The sequence below is a fragment of the Magallana gigas genome, chromosome 5 (assembly GCF_963853765.1).
Source record: "Magallana gigas chromosome 5, xbMagGiga1.1, whole genome shotgun sequence".
Lineage (NCBI taxonomy): Eukaryota > Metazoa > Mollusca > Bivalvia > Ostreida > Ostreidae > Magallana > Magallana gigas.
Window position 1 is genome coordinate 53,032,221 of NC_088857.1, and position 21,417 is coordinate 53,053,637.

Sequence of the window (21,417 nt, forward strand, 5' to 3'; positions counted from 1 at the left end):
GGCTACAATTTGTACCAAAACAAAACATTTCGCTTCAAACACTTTTAAATTTCTAGTACCTGTCTGTTTGTTATCTTCTTGAGCTACTCCAGAAGTGACGTATAAACGAGACTTTCTTGCCCTATTGTTCATTAAAATTGAAATGTATTTATAAAATTGTGTTTTAAAGAGTATAATATTTTTATTATGCATTCATAAAAAATATATCAGTTTTAAACATTATCATAAGCACTTCATACCTTATATCTTGATATTTTTTTTGGATGTTTCACTTATTTTTATTAGATCACCTGAGCAAACTCAGGTGACCTATTGCTATCCGTTTTCGTCCGTCGTCGTGCGTCGTGAGTTAACAATTATACATTTTTAACTTAAAAAAAAAAACTACAAAGCTGATAGTTATCATTTTTTGTGAGAGGCATTTCTATGGTAAGAGGAATATAAATTGTGAAATTCAAGGCTCTACCCCTCCCGGGGCGCCACATGTGGGACCAAATATGCCCCCAAAAAAGGAAAATTTTAAAAAATCTTCTTCTCTATTCCCACACAGGTGAGGAAAAAACTGGTTGCATAGTTATAATGTCCATGATGCCCTCTACCTAAATTGTGCAATTCATGGCCCCTGATCAGTGGTTCGGGCTCTACGGCGAGGCCAATATGGCCAAATAGTAAAAATGTATTAAATCTTAGAAAATCTTCTTCTCTTCTCCTATATATATATTTGTTAAAACCTAAATGCCTGGTTATTGATGTCCATGAAGCCCTCTACCTAAATTTTGAAATTCATGACCCCTAAGTCAGGGGTTTCAGCCTCTAGTGTGGGGTCAATATGGCCATATAGTTAAATTGTATTAAAGGGACTTGGACACGATTTGAGATCAAAAATTTTATTTTTATTTTTTATGTATAAAATGGTTTACTGGTGTATTTTAAATGATTGACCAAAATATTGAAAGTTACAGTCTAGTTACATGCGAGATACAGAGGTAACAATTGATTGTTATGTAAACAAAGTTCGAGTCTTATAGCTGTCTATAAAAAATGAAATGTAGAGAATAACCATTTCTTGGACAAATGATATGTAAAAAACAATTTAAACTAATTCAATATCTTCATAAATACTATTTTCAACAAAAGAAAGTTACATTTTATTAAAACTTACGCCGATACAACACATATGTAAAAATGACAATATTCAATCTATGTTTTCAAAACAAAGAATTAAGAACTCTGTTACTTGCTTATAACTTGACATTTGACTTTCAAATTTTGACATGATATTATTAACTTCTTTATTTATCAATATAAACATTGAAAATGGAAAAATAAAATTTGAAAATTTTAAGTCAAATCGTGTCCAAGTCCCTTTAAATCTTAAAAAATCTTCTTCTCTACTCCCATATATATTTGTTAAAAACTAAATGCCTAATTAATGTGTCCATGAAGCCCTCCACCTAAATTGTGAAACTCATGACCCTTTGGTCAGGGGTTCAGGCTTTATGGTGGGGCCAATATGGCATATAGTAAAAATGTATTAAATCTTAAAAATCATCTTCTCTACTCCCATATACATTTGTTAAAAACTAAATGCATGGTTATGATGTCCATGAGGCCCTCTACCAAAATTGTGAAAGTCATTGCCCCTTGGTCAGGGGTTCAGGCTCTAAGGTGGGTCCCCCCCCCCCCCCCAATGATGATTTGGAGTGCAAAAACCAAAGAAGGAGTTTTAGTGCCGTTTGGTTTGTGTAATGCACTCGCAACTTTCCAGCAAGTCATTGAACAAGCATTAAGTGGATTACAATGGCATATTACCGTTCTCTATCTTGATATTATTATTGTGTACAGTCGAACATTTGATGAACATCTTAAAAACCTTGGATTATATTGCTGCAAATTTAAAGCTGAAAGCGAAGAAGTGTAATTTCTTTAAAAAGGAAGTGACTTTCTTTGGACATGTTATATCCGAAAGAGGAGTTAAAACAGATCCAAGTAAAACTGATGCTGTTGAAAACAGGAAGACGCCAACAAATACAAGTGAACTTAGATATTTCCTAGGACTTGCGTCTCATTATCGGCGATTCATTAAAGACTTTGCAAAAATAGTCAAATGTTACCATGACCTAACCAGTAAAAATAAATAAAAAATGGATGTGGACGCTGGAATGTGACGAAGCCTTTATGTTGTTAAAATCTAAGCTTGTGATATCCAGACGTCAGTGGAGGAACTTTTATATTGGATACGGATACAAGAATAATACTATAGGAGCAGTGTTATCTCAGATTCAAAACGGACAGGAAAGAGTGATCGCCTGTGGAAGCCGAACATTGTCAACTGCAGAGAGAAATAACTGTGTGACTCGCAAGGAAATATTAGCACTTGTATTTTTTGTCAAACATTTCAAACATTGTTTACTTGGACGTGAATTTGCATTTAAAGGGTAGTGATTAGATCATCATATAAGATAATTAGCCACACGCCGTGATACAGTTGACCCGTTATCGGATTAATAGCCACCATGCCTTTCTGTGCTGCCTTTGGTTGTGCTAGTGTGCATAAAAAAGGATGTGGGGTGAGCTTTTTCAGCTTCCCCAAAGATTCGGCGATAAGGAAAAGATGGACGATATTCTGTCGACGAGATAAGTTTGTGCCAAAAAACCACAGTCGTTTGTGCTCCAAACATTTTTCTACGGACCAACTAGAAAGAGACCCCAATGTATTAGGGCGACTTGGATACGCAAATGCCAGAATTAGACTGAAAAGGGAATGCAGTTCCCGACGTGCCCCTTCGTGTACAAGCTGCGCCTCTCGTCCTACCACCACAGACTCGAGGAGCATTTGCTAAACGCAACAAGCCTTATGTAAGTCTCTCTTTTATATCTTATGATTTAAAAATATATTAACATATTCATTTTGAAAAATCCAATTTAAAAACGTAATATATGATTACTTATACTCAGGCAGCAAACAGGCAAATGGTGACATTTTAAAGTCGGCCATTTTCTCTTATCATTACATATAAACTTCATTTTATCAAGCGAACTGGAACTCAAACGCGATTCTGGAATTGTTTTATAAATGATGCAAATGACAATAAAATCATTATTACAAATAAAAATATAAATATTATATTGAGTACTCTCTCTCTCTCTCTCTCTCTCTCTCTCTCTCTCTCTCTCTCTCTCTCTCTCTCTCTCTCTCTCTCACATAAGAGGTTATTGATGTCTGACAAATTATATTTTTCGAGATCCTTTCATGTTTTATTGTCATATAGGTTGCCCACCCCCTTTGTTTCAATGACAGATAAAAACGGTATAACAGTGTCGAAGGGTGTGCAGTGCTCAAGTGTATTTGATGGAATGTTACTCTGGGAAGCTGCTGGATTGGTCCCATTAGCAGAGCCCAAACAGGAAGCTAACCAATTCATCTTGGATGAGGATACCCAGAGTGATGTTGAAGAAGATAAGGACCAGGCTGACTCAAACTATGATCCCTTTGAAGAGGAGGACGAAGAAAGCGAAGATCAGGTCTATGAAAACGGGATCCCTCTACGCACTGCTGTTCATCCAGAGAAAGAGCGGCAGTTCCTGGTTGCTGAGTCCTGTCTGGCCAAGCTTCTTGAAAAATGTGGGATTTGTGGCACTCCATGCATGTCGTCATTGAATTTTACAAGGGGAACTATGGTAGGGACAAGATCACAATGCACCTGTGGACATGTTTGTGAGTGGGAGAGCCAACAGTGTTTGAATGGGATGCCATGGTCTAACATTTTTGTTGCTGGAGCCATTGTGTTCAGTGGGTCAAATGCCGCAAAGTGTCTTCGACTGTTCCAGACACCTGAAACTGCAGATGATGTCAACCTCAACATTTAGTAGGATCCAATCTGCATATGTCATTTAATCTTGTATCTTTACATGGGATTACCATTTGGAAACCCTGCTTCAAGAATACCAAGGTCAAAGGTTAACATTAGGTGGTGATGCAAGATGTGATTCCCCTATTTATTCAGCAAAATATGGATCCTACACTTTGATGGATTTGGAGACGGGGAAAATTTTGGATTTTCAGTTAGTTCAGGTATATTTATGTTTTCAAATGTTTAACTTTTAATTTAAAACTTTAATACTTCATTGAAAAGTTTTTGTAAGTAATTGTAAAAATTGTAAAAAAACAAACAATAAAAACAAAACTCTTTTCCTACATGTAAATATATCCTGAACAAAAGCAAAAATATAAGACTTTTTACACAAATTTTAGAGCAATGAAGTCAAAAGCTCTGTACACATGGAGTTGGAGGGTCTGAAGAGGGGAATTCAGCAACTTGAAGATGCAGGCCTCCAGATTGACAACATCATTACTGACAGGCACGGGATGGTCGGAAAATTCATGCGCACAGAACATCCAGACAAACGCCATTACTTTGATGTTTGGCATGTAGCTAAAGGTAGGTACAATTTTAGATCTATCTATGAATAATGTGCAAAAAAAAGTTATGTGGCATTAAAATAAGATATTTAGTCTAAGATACAATATTTGTAAGTGATAATTTAAAATAATTATTAAATAGTTTATTTTTATCTAGGTATTTCAAAGAAGTTGGAGGCTGCTTCTGAGAAAAGGGACTGTGCAGACATCCGCCCCTGGATTAAAAGCTCGGTCAACCATTGCTATTGGGTTGCAGCTTCTTGTGGTGAAGATGGGTACTTGAAGGAGCAGAAGTGGTCTTCGCTTACGGAACATGTCACCAACAAGCATGAACACTGTGAGCACGGAGTGTTGGAGGAGGACAGGTTATGGATCAAAGAAGGTAATTTTAGATACTGATGATAAATAAATGTATATACAGTATTTTTCAGATAATAGTTCAAAATTAATATTTTTCTGATTTATCTCATTTACCGCAGGTTCTAGAGCTCATAAGCTGTTCCGTGATGTTGTTGATAGTAACTATCTGATGCGAGATATACCAAAGCTGTCACCACTACATCAGACCTATGGATTGGAAGTTTACCACAGTGTGGTAAAAAGTTTTGCTCCCAAGAACACCCACTTCTTTTATCCAGCTATGATGGCTAGGTAAGATTATTCAGCAAGTAAACTATTATATCAAGTGTCTCTGAAAAACAATTAAATTCAACATATCTTACTCTAACTATTTTATTTCAGGTTGTGTGTAGCAGCACTTCACTTTAATGAAAATGGAAGTCGCCATCAAGCCATGACCAGAGCTGGGGCTGCTAAGTGGCAGATTTGTTATCCAAAGGACAAAAGAGGTGACCATCCTGTTGCAAAACCCATTGAGACACCCATCACTTATGATAATTATTGTTTATTAAACAAATATCATATTACTAAAGTGTATTCTATGCTTATTTTAAAATGCATTACACAAAAGACTATAACAGTTCTTATGTATACATGTGAAATTTTAAACAAGTCGATTACTGTAATTCTCATGATATTGTAGAATACATCGACATCTTGCGCATCAATCTTGTTGAACGGAGGAGGCAGTTCCCTTCATACCAGACTGCAGGCCTGGATGCAGATAGACTCCTGGGGTACCAACCACCATCGTTGACCTCAAAATGGGAGCCGTATAACAAAGACCAACTCGTTGCAACACGACGGAGCAGGTTTGCACGACAGCGATCAAGTTGGTCGGGGATACCGAAAGCCAGTGTACTGCTCAGAGGGAAAGACACTGCAGATTTTGGTTACAACACAGGCTGGGATAATTTTGCGGTTTCCTCTTCCCAGGCGATGCCAGATCCAGAGGACAAAGCGTCTGTAGGCAATGTGTCTATAAACCCTGAAAGAGACAGTTGTTATTGAATTATTCATCAAATTCTTATTGTAATAGCATTTTGCAATTGTTAAATATGTGAATGATGTGATCACTTTGATGCAGTATTGGTACATTACATTTGTAGATGTTTTGTTTGATCTCATTTTAAAATTTGAAAAAATAAATGAATATCTTACAAAAGAAAATAAATGAACATCTGAAACTCTTACTCATTAATTGGCTCATTGTCATCAAGTGGACCCTCAGACTGGATGTACATGTACATGCTAACTTCTAGCACACGGATATTCAGACAGTTGTCAATGAAGGTCTGGTGTTGTGTGATGCACTCAATTTGACTACTTGCTCTGATCTCATCTATGAGAGGAATTTCTGCACAACAGATGCATTCTGGTACAGTGGTTATGTCTCACAGAGTCCACATTCACACCTTCAAAATTGTCACACAAATTAGTATTAATTGAAATCAAATTTGCATTGCACAAGTGACAAGTCAATAAACTAATCTATACGTTATATTTACAAATGAATATGTACATGTAGGCCTATATGTATACATGGTATATAAGCAAAGTCGCTTAAATTACCGGTATGCCATGTACATGTAATGACAACGGAGATACATCTTGAAATACTTTTGAATAGTTTTTGCTTTTATTTAAAAACATAAATTCTAAGCTGATATATAAATGCCGTTAGAAATTCCTCGAAAATCCACAACTAAATATCTTTGGTTTTTACGCCAATAAATAACATTATACCCCAATTTGTAACCATATAATTAAGTTTTGAACATATTCTGCACAAATAAACTCAATAAATAACCAATAAAATGACTCTATCTACCTTTATTAAGTATAACAACTGACCATATAGTGTTTAAAAGTCGACTTTCATCATCGTCATCGGAAGTACTTGTTTCGCTGTTCTCTTCTGAATTTTCCGTAGGTTCGGCTCTCGCTGGGGGTTCGAACATATACGGCTGAATTTCTACCCTCAAAGGAATGTCATCGATGTCATGAAACTCGTTTTCCATGTTTAATCAAAGAAATAAATCACGTAAAGTTTACGAAGTCACATCTATCACTAGTTCAGCAGTCAGAGCTTATTGCTTCTATGACGTCACGGCACCACGTGACACCCTATCTAATTAACTGGAGATTTCGATCGTCGGAGCTTTGAAATGAATCGTCTAGTTAAATAATTTGGGCCCTAATGTCGCATTTTTAGGGCCAATCATTAATGTTTACATAATAAGGAACATATATTGGTTTTTTTCTGAAAAGATTAAAACCCTTGATAATAGCCCTTTAAAACGAATCATGGATCATTAGTGTGGTTTCACAAATTCGAGGATCTAGATGAACAGATCGCAAGATGGCTACAGCAGTTAGCTGCATTTGTGTTTAAAATTCAGCATAAACCCGGTAAACATCATGGAAATGCTGACAGTCTAAGTAGAATGACAACACAAGAACTTACATGCAAACAATGTTAACTTGATCACAAAGGAGAACTCGGGACCAACATACCACCATGTTAGGGATTTAAGGACTTTAACCGTGAATGAAAATTCCGAAATGCCGGTACTTCCCATTCCTAACATGTTTAATGATTCCATAAATTCCGACAGTGTTGATACCATTGCTAACAGACCATCGCGAGCGCGACCAAAGAAACAACCCCAAGAGTCCTTAACATTAGAAAACATCAGAGAAGCTCAACTCAACGACAAGGAAATATGCAAATTCTTAAAATGGATACAAGATCCAGATTTTCAGGATTTGGATTTGAAAGTAAATTTCTATATTTGCGTTGGGAATTACTGACAGTAAAACAATGTTTTGTGTATTAAATGGATTGATAGTGATTGTGAGAGATTCAGAATTTATGTGCCGAAAATTCTGAGAGACAATGTGATGTTGAAGTTTCATGATGCACCAAACCGCTGGACATATGGGCGTAAGAATAACTCTAGATAAAGTGAATAAGAGTCAGTATTATTGGCCTCACTTCAGGAAAAGTGTACAGGATCATGTTTCTTTGTGTCACATTTGAGAAGAGCGGAAAAATCCTAGTAATAAGAAAAAAGGTTAATAGAAAATTCATCTCAGAGGAGTGAAATTCGAAAGAATAGCTATTGATATCATTGGCCCGTTTCCGAAAACAAATAACGAATTTGTGTACATTTGTGAAATATTTCCACTCCGAGACATTGGAGCTGAGACTGTAGCAAATACTATATTCCATGGATGGATAAAAAGTTATGGTTGCCCACAGGAATTACATTCAGACCAAAGAGTACAGTCTGAGAGCCGTCTGTTTTAAGAATTGCGTAAAATGTGACAAAAAACAAGACGCGCACAACAGCATATCATCCTCAGTCTTATGGAATGATAGAAAGACTGAACAGAACTGTTAAAGATGTGCTATCTAAATATATATCTGTACATCAAAATGACTGGGATAAATTCGTTGATGGAGTTGTGTTTGCTTATGATAGTACTGTGCATGACACGACAAGAATTACTCCGTACAGAATGGTATTCATTAAGGAAATGCAACTACCTGTAGAACTAGTGACTGGACACATGAATGACGAACGTCATAATACTCTACCTTCTGAATATGTGCGAACATTGGAAAATTCTTTAAGAAAACTATATCAATTTGTGCGAGATGAAACCGGAAATGATGCAGTTTGTCAAAAAAGTTACTACGACCGAAATGTGTGTGAGACAAATTACGAAGTTGGAGATTTAGTGCGGAGAAATCAACGCCCAAGTCTTAAAGGTATCAAAGCAAAACTCGTTAAAAAACGGACTGAACCATGAATTGTTGTGAAAAGACTTAGTGATGCTTTGTTGCAAATAAAACTGTAAAGAACTCTAAGCCAATAGTCGTACATTTCAACAATATAAAGCCGACCGAGGGAATAAATAGTACCCGTCGACAAGCGACCCCGAATATACAAGTGACCAGCTGCAGAGGAGATCCGTTGTGCATCGCCGCACATCAGCCAGAGGACGTAGACCTAACCGTTTGAAGATGCCGCGAACTTACCACCCGCCCCAGACAGCAAGTCCCCGGCCCCGACCACTAAGGATTTCAACCAATCAGAAGACGAGGTGAGGATGACCAGACGAGGAAGAGTACATAAGATACCAGCCAGATTCAGAGACTTACCACTTTTGAATTCTTTTTCTACGCGGATGGCTGTATGTGATGTTTGCTGTATACAACTTTGATCAGTTAGTGCCTTGAATCAACATTGCAGAGAGCAGCATACATCTTCAGTGAAAATTGTAAAATGTAGTTTTTGCCAGAGACCATTTAGCCGAATGTTTATTTACGAAGACATATTTGTAGTGTGCATAAAATCACAATAGACTGTGCGAAGTCAGAACTTGCCAAGTGCGAAAAAGCTGGTATAAGTCGAGAGGAATTCGCCGAGTAGAAGAAACCTGTGTACATTACGTTGATGGACAGTCAGTATACTGACATTTCTTTGGACGAGTTGGAATATGAAGATGTCTCGTCAGATGAAGACGCTTTAGAAGAAATGGAAACAGAAACACAACCACGTGGCACTTTTTCTGTGACCTCTCCATTTTTTGAACGATTGATTCGCGACAAACCTGTTGTGGATGATTTCGTGGGCAATCTTATTGCAGGACAGTGATATGGACTTGTCAAGTGAGAGTACAGATCGCGAGGATAGTGATATGGACACTAGTGAAGTTGCCCAATCGAATGCGTCGAGCTCGACTACGATCATATCACTAACCATGGTGAAGACAGAGACTACCTATCCGGACGGCCTGATGGAAACCGTAGAAATACAATTATTTCTCATTCCGACAACGTGGATCCTAACAATCTTGACTTGTCCAAGATCACTATGGAGATCCTGACCGAAGTGTAAACAGATAGACATGCTGTGACCTTGAATTGCTAGTATTACATAATGGTCACTATGACATTTATGTGTACCTAGATACTGCGCACTGAATGGTGTTAATGATAATTAACAGAATGAACTCTGTGACTCTTGTAGCAATGCGTAGTATTCCTAAATGATGTTATGAAACCAGGTGCATAATACGGGCTTAATAATATCCAAATTGAGAGTTTAACAACAAGTGACATATTTGGCAATTCTGTGTCTGCAACGATGCCTCTGGTACTTTATATTGAGTCATGTATTGTGTATTCTATATATTAACCTTTGTAACCTTTTATGCCATGTATGAATGAACGTATTATGAGTAAGTGATGCCTCATACTAGGTGGGGGACTCGGAGACCCAGGACTCGGAGACTCAAATCCTGCATCCATACTCTTTGATTGGCAGTTTTGACGGTTTTGTTACTTTATTTAGGAAAAAGCTATTAACCTTAATTTTGAACAATAAATGTTCACTCATGATCGTCGTAAATAGGCCGAACTAGTCAGAACTGTCCATCACAAGTAAAATGTTATATTTTGAGCTGCTTTTAATTGTTGTAACTATACGATCATGCTTAATAAAAACCGCTTGAGAAAGAAATACTGTACTTGTGACCACTAAGTTTGAGCTGACCCTCAATTGGATCCGTAAGACAGAAGACTTACAGAAGTCCCGAATTCAACAATCGGGATGTAAAAATATTGAACGAACTGTGATATGGACGTTATTGAGTGAACATTGTATTATATCTTGTAATATTTGACTGTTTAACATATGTTTGTATATTATTGTATATTATGTGTTTGTAAATTTTTGTTTAAAATTGTTTTAAAGCAATTTTTTTTAGTTACGTATGAGCTGAGTCAAAACTCTTAGGCGGGGGAAGTTGTAACACTTTAAAATTCCAGACTTATTTTTTTTACTCAATTATTTATTACTAAATTAGTAACCTATCATTTTCCCTATGTTCAGTCACCTGTGCTATTAGAATTGTTTATACCCAGTCACTCATAAGGAGTGATGCCCCATTGTTTATACCCGATCACTCATTAGGAGTGATGACAATATACTATATTTATAGAGCGATAATTTAATACGGTGCAGTACGTTTCTGACTCCGTTTGGACAACAATGTGATATTCTTTGAATTTATTGTTTATTATGAATTTTTTTGATTTTTATTTATTTATATCGAGATTTAACTATTCATAAAATGTGAACAAAAAATTGAACATTTCATTCCAAAGGAGGGAATTAATCGCCTATGGGCGATCATTGCCTAGATATTAAGAAGTTACTGGTTGGATAATTGATTTAATTAATTACATAAAAATTGGATAATTGCTCGGACTGCGTTACACAATTTTACTTCAATTTTGTTGATTTATTTACGTGTTGTTAAAGTGGAACTTCTTTAATTTTTGGTGATTGACCACGAAATGATTTAGTTTGGTTCCCGACTGTGATATCCCTCGAAGTACAAGTAATCAATATAATTTTTCGTAAAAGAGGTCGTTTTGGTTTTAGATTCTATTTGAAAGTTTTCCGCTTGTATCTAAAATAATTTACCGCATGTATGAGTAAGGACCGTTTAAGATATTGCTATCACGGAGTTTGGCGATAAGGTTAACGTTTCCCACTCAATGCTTGTATCTTCAACGAATTCGCAAAGAACGAAAAAGCTCAATGTTGTTTCCTTTCCAAAATTCAGAGTATTAAAATACATTTTTATTTTAGCATTCCATACTGTCTTTCATCTATCATTTTAAAGGACATTTATAAATCCTTGAATGTATGATATTGTTCAATTTGTACCTTATATATCTCAAACTGATAATTGAGAAACTGATATAGCAAAGTTTATACAAAAAATATTACGTTAAAGTTAATGATGATTTTTTTTTAAATGAACTTACTGTGAAGGCTAATAATTGTCAATGATGTTACCTGTCATGTTGCAGCTGACTTCATTACATTTACGACTTTCTATAACGTATACTGACTTCATTACATTTACGACTTTCTATAACATATACGCCGCAGCTTGTGCCCTGGGAGGACATTTTCGGGCCCCGGACTGGATCCCTGTGGCAGAGCTCCAATCATAGACCGTCCAAGTAGACCAATTAGTATAAAAAAAATTAAATATTTTTTTTGTTATTCCTTTATACTTTTCCATGGTAAATATTAATGATCACGGATGTTCAAAAAAAAAAGAAAGAAGAACCATGCCCTTTTTATGTAAAAGATGACGGCATATAAGTACGAGATTGTGTTGTGAAGCCAACAAGCGAGCTGATAGGAAGAATCATCAATGGGAGGGTCGGGGAAGGAGCCATCTTTGAAGAAGTACAGGTCAACATCGCTAAAGTTACCATAAAGTAGTATTTGAAGTTAACATTGAAGTTCTTTTGTGAATTGAGTTTGCTGTGAGGGTTCATAAAGAAAACCAATGTCCCTTCTCATGTTGCAGCTGAATTCATTACACCTACGACTTTCTACAACAGAGCGGCTGGAGTCCCGGAGACGGAAGGGGGGGGGGCATTTTCGGGCCCTGGACTGGATTCCCTAGTCACAAGTCTGATCACAGACTGTCCAAGTCGACCACTTAGTTTGCGCAAGGACGCCTAAGATTATAAATGCATGGTTGATTATTACAAGTAGTAGGCCGCAGTAAACTTGTTAAATTACTTGCTTTATTTAAAATGAACGTACACAACAAACTAAAATCAATGAATCGAAAAGTTTTTAAAGCAACAAAGTATCAGTGACCCTCACTTTTCCATCCCCACCCCTTAAAAATTAATAATAATAAAATTCCAAAGATGTAATATCCAATGATATATGATTAAAAAAGAAATTGTATTATCATGAAATCAACAAAAACATAAAGAAAAACGCATCAATTATACATCAAAATGCACAAGTTTATCGTTTTAAATTTATTTTTTAAATTACTTTTCAGTTAATAACAAAAAATCTTTTGCTATAAACAATTACTCTTTATACTTATGCATCATATTTTCAAATACCGACAACATCTACAAAGTCGCTTGCATTGTAAACAATTCCTTATATCGCGTGTTATGCAAAACTAAACTTACTTTGACAGAAATATTTTATTCCCATGCATTGAAATAATTATCCACTATGACTATCGCCCTTGTATTCGCCATTACGTAACCAGCCACCTGTTGACTCGGCGCGTGGTCAATGTTTGTTTAACAATTTCCGGTGTCAGAGGCATGCACCTGTCTCGTGTCGGACTTCAAAGGGGGATTTCAAGTGCAGAAAGCTTAGCAATTACTATGATTTGATGAAACATGTTTACTTTGTATCCAGTAATACAGTTACACGCTTTTATTTTACTGAGACACTGTTAGAATAGATCGATCATTTGTACGACTTGATAATGACGATAAACGACATACATACGTTTCCTAAATTTTTTTTATAAAGAATTGGACAATAATTAATTAATGAACTATAATCACTCTTATAACGGTACTCTTTAAGTACATAGGGAGTGAAAATGCCGTAGAGATGTCATCCTTAGCAAGATTATTATCACAACCGGGATCAGTCTACCGTATAAACAATAGAGTTGATAATTGCCGATTACGTATTTTAAGATTGATTTTGACCATAAAATATTTCTTATTTATTCTTTCCACTAACAACTCTTTACTAATAAAATAATGAAACTTTGAAACATTCCCCGGACCTACTGCTATTTTTTTCCATCCAAGTTTGGTTTCAATTTTACTGCGCAATATCATCTTTCCACTATAGTTATATATGGAATCATGTGACAATGTGTTTATAAAAACGGAATGGTAAAACTTTTAATTGATTAAAGACAATGCACCATTGTTCAATAACTGTTATTAATATGTACTCTAGTGTTAACAGATGAGTGAAAATGATAATAATTAAAGATGAACATTGAATTCAACAACGTCAATAACACAGCCAGCTCAAGATGATTAAAACCAAGGTTTTTAATACTATTTTTCACAATTTTCTGACCTCAAGCCTTAGACAAGTCGATCAGACGATCAGTCGAGTGCTCTGCTTCAGAGGAAAAAAATACCGACTTATCGTCGCGAAAATACGGTATTTAAAGAAAGTGTTTTCAATTTTTTCATTTTTATTTTCTCTTGCATTGAACATATTGAAGCAATTGACTATGGAAGGGCAGATCACTCTTACTGCATAAGAGTACCATGAATTTTTTTAATTCTTCAGGGTGCAGTTTTAAAGTGGTATAAACACGTCTTAATTTAAGATATCAAATATAAAGAATATCTTATATAAAAAAAAAATGATTCTTGATGTGTTGTTCCTTTTGTGAAAAATAGTTGTTGGTTAAAATTGGAGAGTAACGCTGTGTTTCAGACCAGTCAGCCTCAGCCTCCCGTGCAGCCTGCTATGCCAAGGTATATTCCCAGCCAGCTAACTAACGTGTTTGTCCAGCAAACCCAGCTCACCTGTACAGTCATATCACACAACCAGCAGCCATCTCCTCAGGTAAATCAGACCAAGTACACCTATTCCATCATATCTCATAACAAGCAGCCCTTTCCTCAGGTAAATCAGACCTAACTTACCTGTTTAGTCATATTTCACAACCAGCAGCCCTATCCTCAAATAAACCAGACATGTGCCATCCACAAATGTCATACTCGTTGCAATATATCTTGGGTTGTCTAACTATTAGTTATCGATTGAGATTTGTGTGCTTTTTTCATTGAATCATAGTTATTGTGACAATTCTCTCTCTCTCTCTCTCTCTCTCTCTCTCTCTCTCTCTCTCTCTCTCTCTCTCTCTCTCTCTCTCTCTCTCTCTCTCTCTCTCTCTCTCTCTCTCCTTTGCTGACTGCCATGTAATATCTAGAGCATTTATAACAGGGAGACATGATCATGGACCTGAATGATGAGACCTACTCCAACTCTCAGATAGACATCTGTAGCCCCCCGGAACCCTCCCATTCTGCCATGGACTCGGACTATGTACCCGACCCCGAGCAGTATCAGCTCAACAAGTCAACTAACTCATTTGGGTAAGTTTGTGCATCATATTACTTAATTATTGTATAACCTTGAAGGACTGATGCAGAATTGATCAATAATTATCATTAAAAAAGCATGCATTTCTGCCATCTAATTACTATTAGAAATGTATTTGCTGTAATAAATTGTATTCAATTCATATATCAAAATATGTCAAGAATCACTTTCAAATTATCTGGAGGAAAACTACCATTTCTTGATGTGATATATTTGTATTTCCTGGCTGTTACAGATGCTAACTTGTAGAGTAACAGACTCAATAGGCCCCCTAGGCAAGTGGTATAATTAATCCAGCATCTGTCGGACTTGTTTGGGTTCATTTCATCTAATCTCACCTTGTCAGTCATGCTACTATTCTGTACATGAGTATGTACCACGTGAAGCAGTGTGAGCCTTTACATTGAGTTAGCTGTACATCTAATCTCACCTTGTCAGTCATGCTACTATTCTGTACATGAGTATGAAACACGTGAAGCAGTGTGAGCCTTTACATTGAGTTAGCTGTACATCTAATCTCACCTTGTCAGTCATGCTACTATTCTGTACATGAGTATGAAGCAGTGTGAGCCGTTACATTGAGCTAGCTGTACATTGGCTGATTTGATTTTCTTATATTTTGCTAATCAAGGGAGGTAAAAATTTAAATTCTCTGGAATGTATTTTTATAGTTGACACTATTACTTAACCACCGTTTCTCCAATCTCCAATTAATAATTTGAAGTTTGAAAAATGATATATTGCACACTTTTAAAGAGTACATCTTCAATAATCTTTTCAGCTTGATTTCCAAAGTATGAGAAATGAATTTAAACCCTTTCATTGGGGGACCTAAGGGGAAACCTATAGTATACTACTGTATTATGTAGAACATGTAGTGATCTAAGATTGTAATGTGGATACATATTAGTTTATCGATGAGATTTTGAATGCGTTTTCCCTTTTAAATTCATAACTTCCTAAAAGCATGCCAAGGATAGGAGTTTGACTTCAATATCCTTAGTGTTGGAATGTTTGTGGATATCTATACCATTAAGTGCTGCTTAATACATGAAATTTTGATAATTTTCAATTGGGAGGTCAATGTAATGTGTCAAAATCCCAGACTGCCCATTAGATATAAAGGATTTGAGTTTTACCCCATTGTTAATTATTGTTCTGACTTAAAGGGACCAGGGGTCAAAGATTGATGGGATATTAATTAACAATTGGAAATCTCTTTAAGTTCTGACATCTAAACCATTGTTATTATGTGTCACAGCATTTATTAATCAGAAATTAGACCACGCACATACCCTTTTAACAAGTTATTTGTGAATGGATTAACTAGATGTTTTGTAATGAATATTCATTATTATAATCAATTTTTTATATTTATATATTATAATACTGCTTATATGAATTATTGATAACAGCTAGTTCTGATGTAGATTTTATACAAATCTGTACTTGATGTAGATATTTGTACTTGAAGTTTATATGTACTATACACATCTTATGCTCAAAATTTTTTCTCAAATAAAGTTAAATCAATTTCAATGTCTAAATTTTACTTAATGATTGAATCAATTCATACCTGTTTTTGTTTGGAGGTTCAAATATGAATAAATCGTAAGATCTACTGTTTTTGAATTTATGAAAACTTTTAATTCTTTTGATAGTATTCATGTTTGTAAAATGTAGTTGTTAAATATTCTGAACATTTCTCTCTAGTTGCAGGGATGGTAGCTCTCCCAATAACTACAGTGCAAACAGTCCAGTCAAGAGTTACTGTCGCCCGTACTGGGACAATCAGGACCTCCGGCCATACATATCGGACTACTACTAGAATCTCACACACAGTACTGAATCTCTCAAAGAATGCCCATCGATCAAGCCAAATGCATCTTGCTACTTATCAAATAAGTTTTTATCTACTTTTAGTATTTTTTATTGTATTCTTGCAGGTTTTTTGTTGACTTGTTTTGTATTTTTTTTAAATTAAAAAAGACATTATTTTTTACCTACCCTGTAAAATGTAAATATATGTAACACATTTGTACATAAATCATTAGCCTGAATATGAATGTGTTTTGAGGTGTTCGATACCATTGTTGCAACCACTATTGAAATAAAACCACTCTTGAAATAAATTATTTCAATAGTGGTTGGGAATGTATTTCATTAGAAAAATCACCTTGCAACCACTATTGAAATAAAACCACTATTGAAATAAATTATTTCAATAGTGGTTGGGGACGTATTTCATTAGAAAAATCACTTTGCAACCACTATTGAAATACAACCAAGTAATGATTTTAATAGAGGTTGGGGATGTATTTCATGATAAACACTACTTTACAGACACCATTAAAGTTCAACTACTATTCAATTTATTATTTTTAATCGTAGATGGGAATGAATTACTAATAAATATAACTATGTAATCACTATTTTGTAACACATTTGGAAAGAAAACAGTTTTATATCATATTTGCAAACTATTTAATATCAAATACACAATTATGTTACAATTTTCACTGCTGTGTAGAAGTAAATAACCAATTATCGCAGATAAACATGCATATACATTTTTTTTTATCTAAAAAACAATTCAAATACACAATTAAGGTACTAAAGGCTTGCATATTTACGGTAATAGTAATGAAGACTATGTATAAATGTAATCATTTTAGGATGTTCACTGTTGTGCAGAAATAACCCATCCTCGCAGATTAACATATAGAATTGTTTTCACATTTTTTCTTTACCTTTCTCTTTCTATAGATATATCATGTTTTATGGAAATTGTAAATTATTTCTACTAGAAGACAACGTTGTAAATTGCCAGAACTTCTATTTTAAACCCCTGTATTTTAAAAAATAATGTATAGCTTATATATCATTATAGATTTATGTAATAATGAATATCACTATTAAGATGAATAATTTCAATAATGGTTGGGGATGTACTTCATTAAGACCGATATTGAATGAAATAAATTATTTCAATAGTGGTTGGATATGCGTTTCATTATAACCACTATTGAAATAAATTATTTCAATAGTGGTTAAGTATGCATTTCATTACAACCACTATTGAAATAATTTATTTCAATTGTGGTTAAGGATGCGGTTCATTGCAACCTTTATTGAAATAAAATATTTCAATAGTGGCAGGATGTTATTTTAATGCCTATTATTCCGACTGTGTATAACACTTTCGGTTCCAGATGACAGGTGGTATTGGAAACATGACCATATAGAGGTAAATCAAAGAACATCATAATAAAAAAGAAATTCATCATCTCATAACACATACTTCTTTTCTTAAGAAACTCCCCTAGCAGAGTGGAATATGTAACAAACAGACATAATAATAGACATAAAACTGAAATGCATCATCAACCACTATTGATATACTTTATTTCAATAGTGGTTGAAATGAAAGGTATCCCCAACCACTATTGAAATAAATTATTTCAATAGTGGTTGAAATGAATCGCACCCTTAACCACTATTGAAATAATATATTTCAATAGTGGTCGTAGTGAAGTACACCCCAACCCCTATTGAAAAAAAATATATTAATAGTGATATTTATAATAATATTTATCAATAAATAATTATTCAATATACAGGGAGTTTGAATAGAAGCTCTGGCAATTTAAAAGATGTTCACAATAATATCATAGGACATGATATGTTTGTAGAAATAGAAATCTAAAGAAAAAATTATAAATTTTCAAAGAAATATTAATAAAGAAATTCATTCTAAGCTACGATTGAAAAAAAACCTTTTAATTGTAGTTGTACTTCAACAGTGTATGTAAATTGATTTTCAAAATGGAATACATCCCTGAACACTATTTAAATATTTTATTTTAATAGTGGATGTATTTCAATAGTAGTTGTAAAGTGATTCTTCAAATGAAATACATTCCCAACCAGTATTGAAATAATTTATTTCAATAGTGGTTTTATTTCAATAGTGGTTGCAAAGTGATTTTTCTCATGAAATGTATTCCCAACCACTATTGAAATAATTTATTTCAATAGTGGTTTTATTTCAATAGTGGTTGCAACATACCATGTATAATTGTGTCCTAATAATCTGGAGTAACATATATCAGTGTCGGTCAGGCATTTGGGTATCACTTGGGTAGAACTTGATGTACACCATGTATCGGTGTATTTATTTGCTGTCTCTGTGTCTCTACATACATGTACAATAGTTTATTACGAGAAGTAACCCAAAGATCCTCTAGGGTTTTTGTAAAGACAGATACATGTACATGACTTCACTGTACTATATTTTACAATATGTCTACATTTTATTTTGTTGTTGTTTACAATCTTGTTAAGAATCTTTTAATCGTAACTTACAGGTCTGATTTAAAACTGTACTGCAATCAACTTATTGAACAAGATGAGTTGTGAACAGACTGTGCAGGGTTTGTTGCTGGACTGTACAGGGACAGGGTAACACCGTGTGCATGAACTATATGAAAGATATAAAGGGTATTTATATGTGACACCTCAGTAGAAAAAGGAAAAAGTTCAGTTTGTACTTGTTAATTTAGATAAACTTGCCTACATAATGATCTGATCAACAGATTTTGGTTTACTTTTGTTTTAATTTGATTGGTTGTATAAAAGTAAGTTATCATAACTTTTCTACAATATTAATAAAATGCAATATTTTGCAATTAATGTTGTTTCCTTCATTTTTTAAGAAGATAATTTATGTACTTTTCTTTCTGTAGAAAACTGTGGCCCTGCTCTCTCTGAGGTACTTAAATATTAATAATTTTGGATACCTTTTAAATGAATTCACATCTTGATAGTGTTGCCGGTTTATCACAACCGTCACACCAGAGAGGTTTGTAATTGAAGATGTATAGCCCCTTGCTTCAAGGGGAAAGTAATATTTTTTTAAAACATGTCAAATGAAAGGCAAAGCTTTAATTATTCAGCTTGGAATAAAATCCTGGACAATGGGGCCATGTACTCAAGAAATGCTTAAATGCAGAATTCTGTAAATTAATGCATGTTTAAAAAAATTTAAGGCTCCGAAAAAAAAAAATTTCACACAAAAATAAATTTTATAAGGTAATAATTCATACTTTCTGTATTTATATTTCGACCACAAAATAAAAAAAAAAACATCTGCGTTAACAAGAAACAGTTTTCTCATTTGTCTCGTCAGTAAATGAGACGATGTAAAAAATAAAATGTTATATATAAAACAATTTTGCTGAATTTACATGTATGACAACTCATTTTACAAAAATAATCTCGTCTATCTCATTAAAATCATTTTTGAGCGAATAGGAAGGGCATGAAAGCTAAAGTTAAAAGAAAAAACGAAAACGCGGGAAGTTGGCCATGCGCACACTAAACGACCCTTCTTGCAATCAAATATTAGCGTCATATGATAAGTGGTTTTTATTATCATACAAAATTCCTGTATTATCCCCTTTGTTTATCCTCATTACTCAAACACTAAATGGGTAGGTATGAATACATCAGTGACATGATATGGTTAACAAATCTATAAATAGACCTGACGATCTGAGTCAATGTTTGTAAACATTCACTTTCAAGTTTGAACATGAACACAGCCATACTATCATGTTTAATTAGAGTTCCCATCTTCCAAGCGTTCACGATTCACTCTGCTCCTCTACACCCTCGGCTTGCGAAGATGAACACATATTAATTCATCCAGTCTTCTTTAGGTCACGATCCTTCAAGATTTCCTAAACTATCAATGCATCGATATTTTTCCAATGAGCAAATATAAATAATTAAACCGGTATATACAAGTACAGGTACAGAGCATTATTAATTAAACGAGGAAAACTTCGGTGTGTGTTGATAAGACTTGTATCTCTGTAAAAACCTTTCATATCTTCTGATGTATTCTGAAGAAGGATACATATACAACTCCCCTGGTAAAGAATTAAATATAAAATATATAGTTTACACGTGCGTACATCCAGTGATGTGACATTAGATCGATACATTTTAATGTGATATAAGTGCACGTTAACACTTAAACTTGTTTATTATAAAGTTTTAGCAATGTCAAAGAATTGTGTTATTTGGGGAAAAATATATAGAATGTCCTTACATTTAGATGTATGTACGAAAGCCGAATAGGGCCACTTTAAAAAATATTTTTATCTCGTAATTACGAGAAAAGATCTCGTTATAACGAGTTAATTATCTCGTTATTACGAGAAAAGATCTCGTAATTACGAGTTAATTATCTCGTAATTACGAGAAAAGATCTCGTTAAAACGAGAAAAGATATCGTTATTTTGAGATAATTATCTCGTTATTACGAGAAAAGATCTCGTTATTACGAGATAATTTTCTCGTTATTACGAGAAAAGATCTCGTTATTACGAGTTAATTATCTCGATATTACGAGAAAGGATCTCGTAATTACGAGAAAATATCTCGTTATAACGAGATAATTAACTCATTATAACGAGATAATTAACTCGTAATAACAAGATTTTTCTCGTAATTACGAGATAAAAATATTTTTTTAAGTGGCCCTATTCGTCTTTCGTATGTATGTCTTCAACTGTGATTTTGAAA

General features: G+C 34.4%; 2 protein-coding genes across 2 annotated transcripts; both read left to right on the forward strand.

Moving 5' to 3' along the window:
* Positions 1-4,261: 4,261 nt before the first annotated feature.
* On the forward strand, positions 4,262-5,859 carry LOC117680627 (uncharacterized). The gene is made up of 5 exons (XM_066085296.1): positions 4,262-4,442; positions 4,581-4,805; positions 4,903-5,074; positions 5,165-5,271; positions 5,466-5,859. Exons 1-5 carry the CDS (start codon positions 4,283-4,285, stop codon positions 5,831-5,833), a joined length of 1,032 nt encoding a protein of 343 aa, XP_065941368.1. The 5' UTR covers positions 4,262-4,282; the 3' UTR covers positions 5,834-5,859.
* Positions 5,860-7,387: 1,528 nt separating this feature from the next.
* LOC136275643 (uncharacterized) lies at positions 7,388-16,715 on the forward strand. Its single transcript, XM_066085272.1, has 6 exons — positions 7,388-7,603; positions 9,482-9,640; positions 14,005-14,021; positions 14,118-14,286; positions 14,668-14,819; positions 16,540-16,715. Exons 1-6 carry the CDS (start codon positions 7,388-7,390, stop codon positions 16,652-16,654), a joined length of 828 nt encoding a protein of 275 aa, XP_065941344.1. The 3' UTR covers positions 16,655-16,715.
* Positions 16,716-21,417: the final 4,702 nt, after the last annotated feature.

Bases quoted from the DNA above. Each gene is read 5' to 3' on its own strand.
- LOC136275643 (XM_066085272.1), top strand. From the start codon at position 7,388: ATGCCGGTACTTCCCATTCCTAACATGTTTAATGATTCCATAAATTCC. The intron at 14,287-14,667 runs GTAAATCAGACC...CATTTATAACAG, and splicing joins ACCAGCAGCCATCTCCTCAG to GGAGACATGATCATGGACCT. The intron at 14,820-16,539 runs GTAAGTTTGTGC...ATTTCTCTCTAG, and splicing joins AAGTCAACTAACTCATTTGG to TTGCAGGGATGGTAGCTCTC.
- LOC117680627 (XM_066085296.1), top strand. From the start codon at position 4,283: ATGGAGTTGGAGGGTCTGAAGAGGGGAATTCAGCAACTTGAAGATGCA. The intron at 5,075-5,164 runs GTAAGATTATTC...ATTTTATTTCAG, and splicing joins TATCCAGCTATGATGGCTAG to GTTGTGTGTAGCAGCACTTC. The intron at 5,272-5,465 runs GTGACCATCCTG...ATGATATTGTAG, and splicing joins TTATCCAAAGGACAAAAGAG to AATACATCGACATCTTGCGC.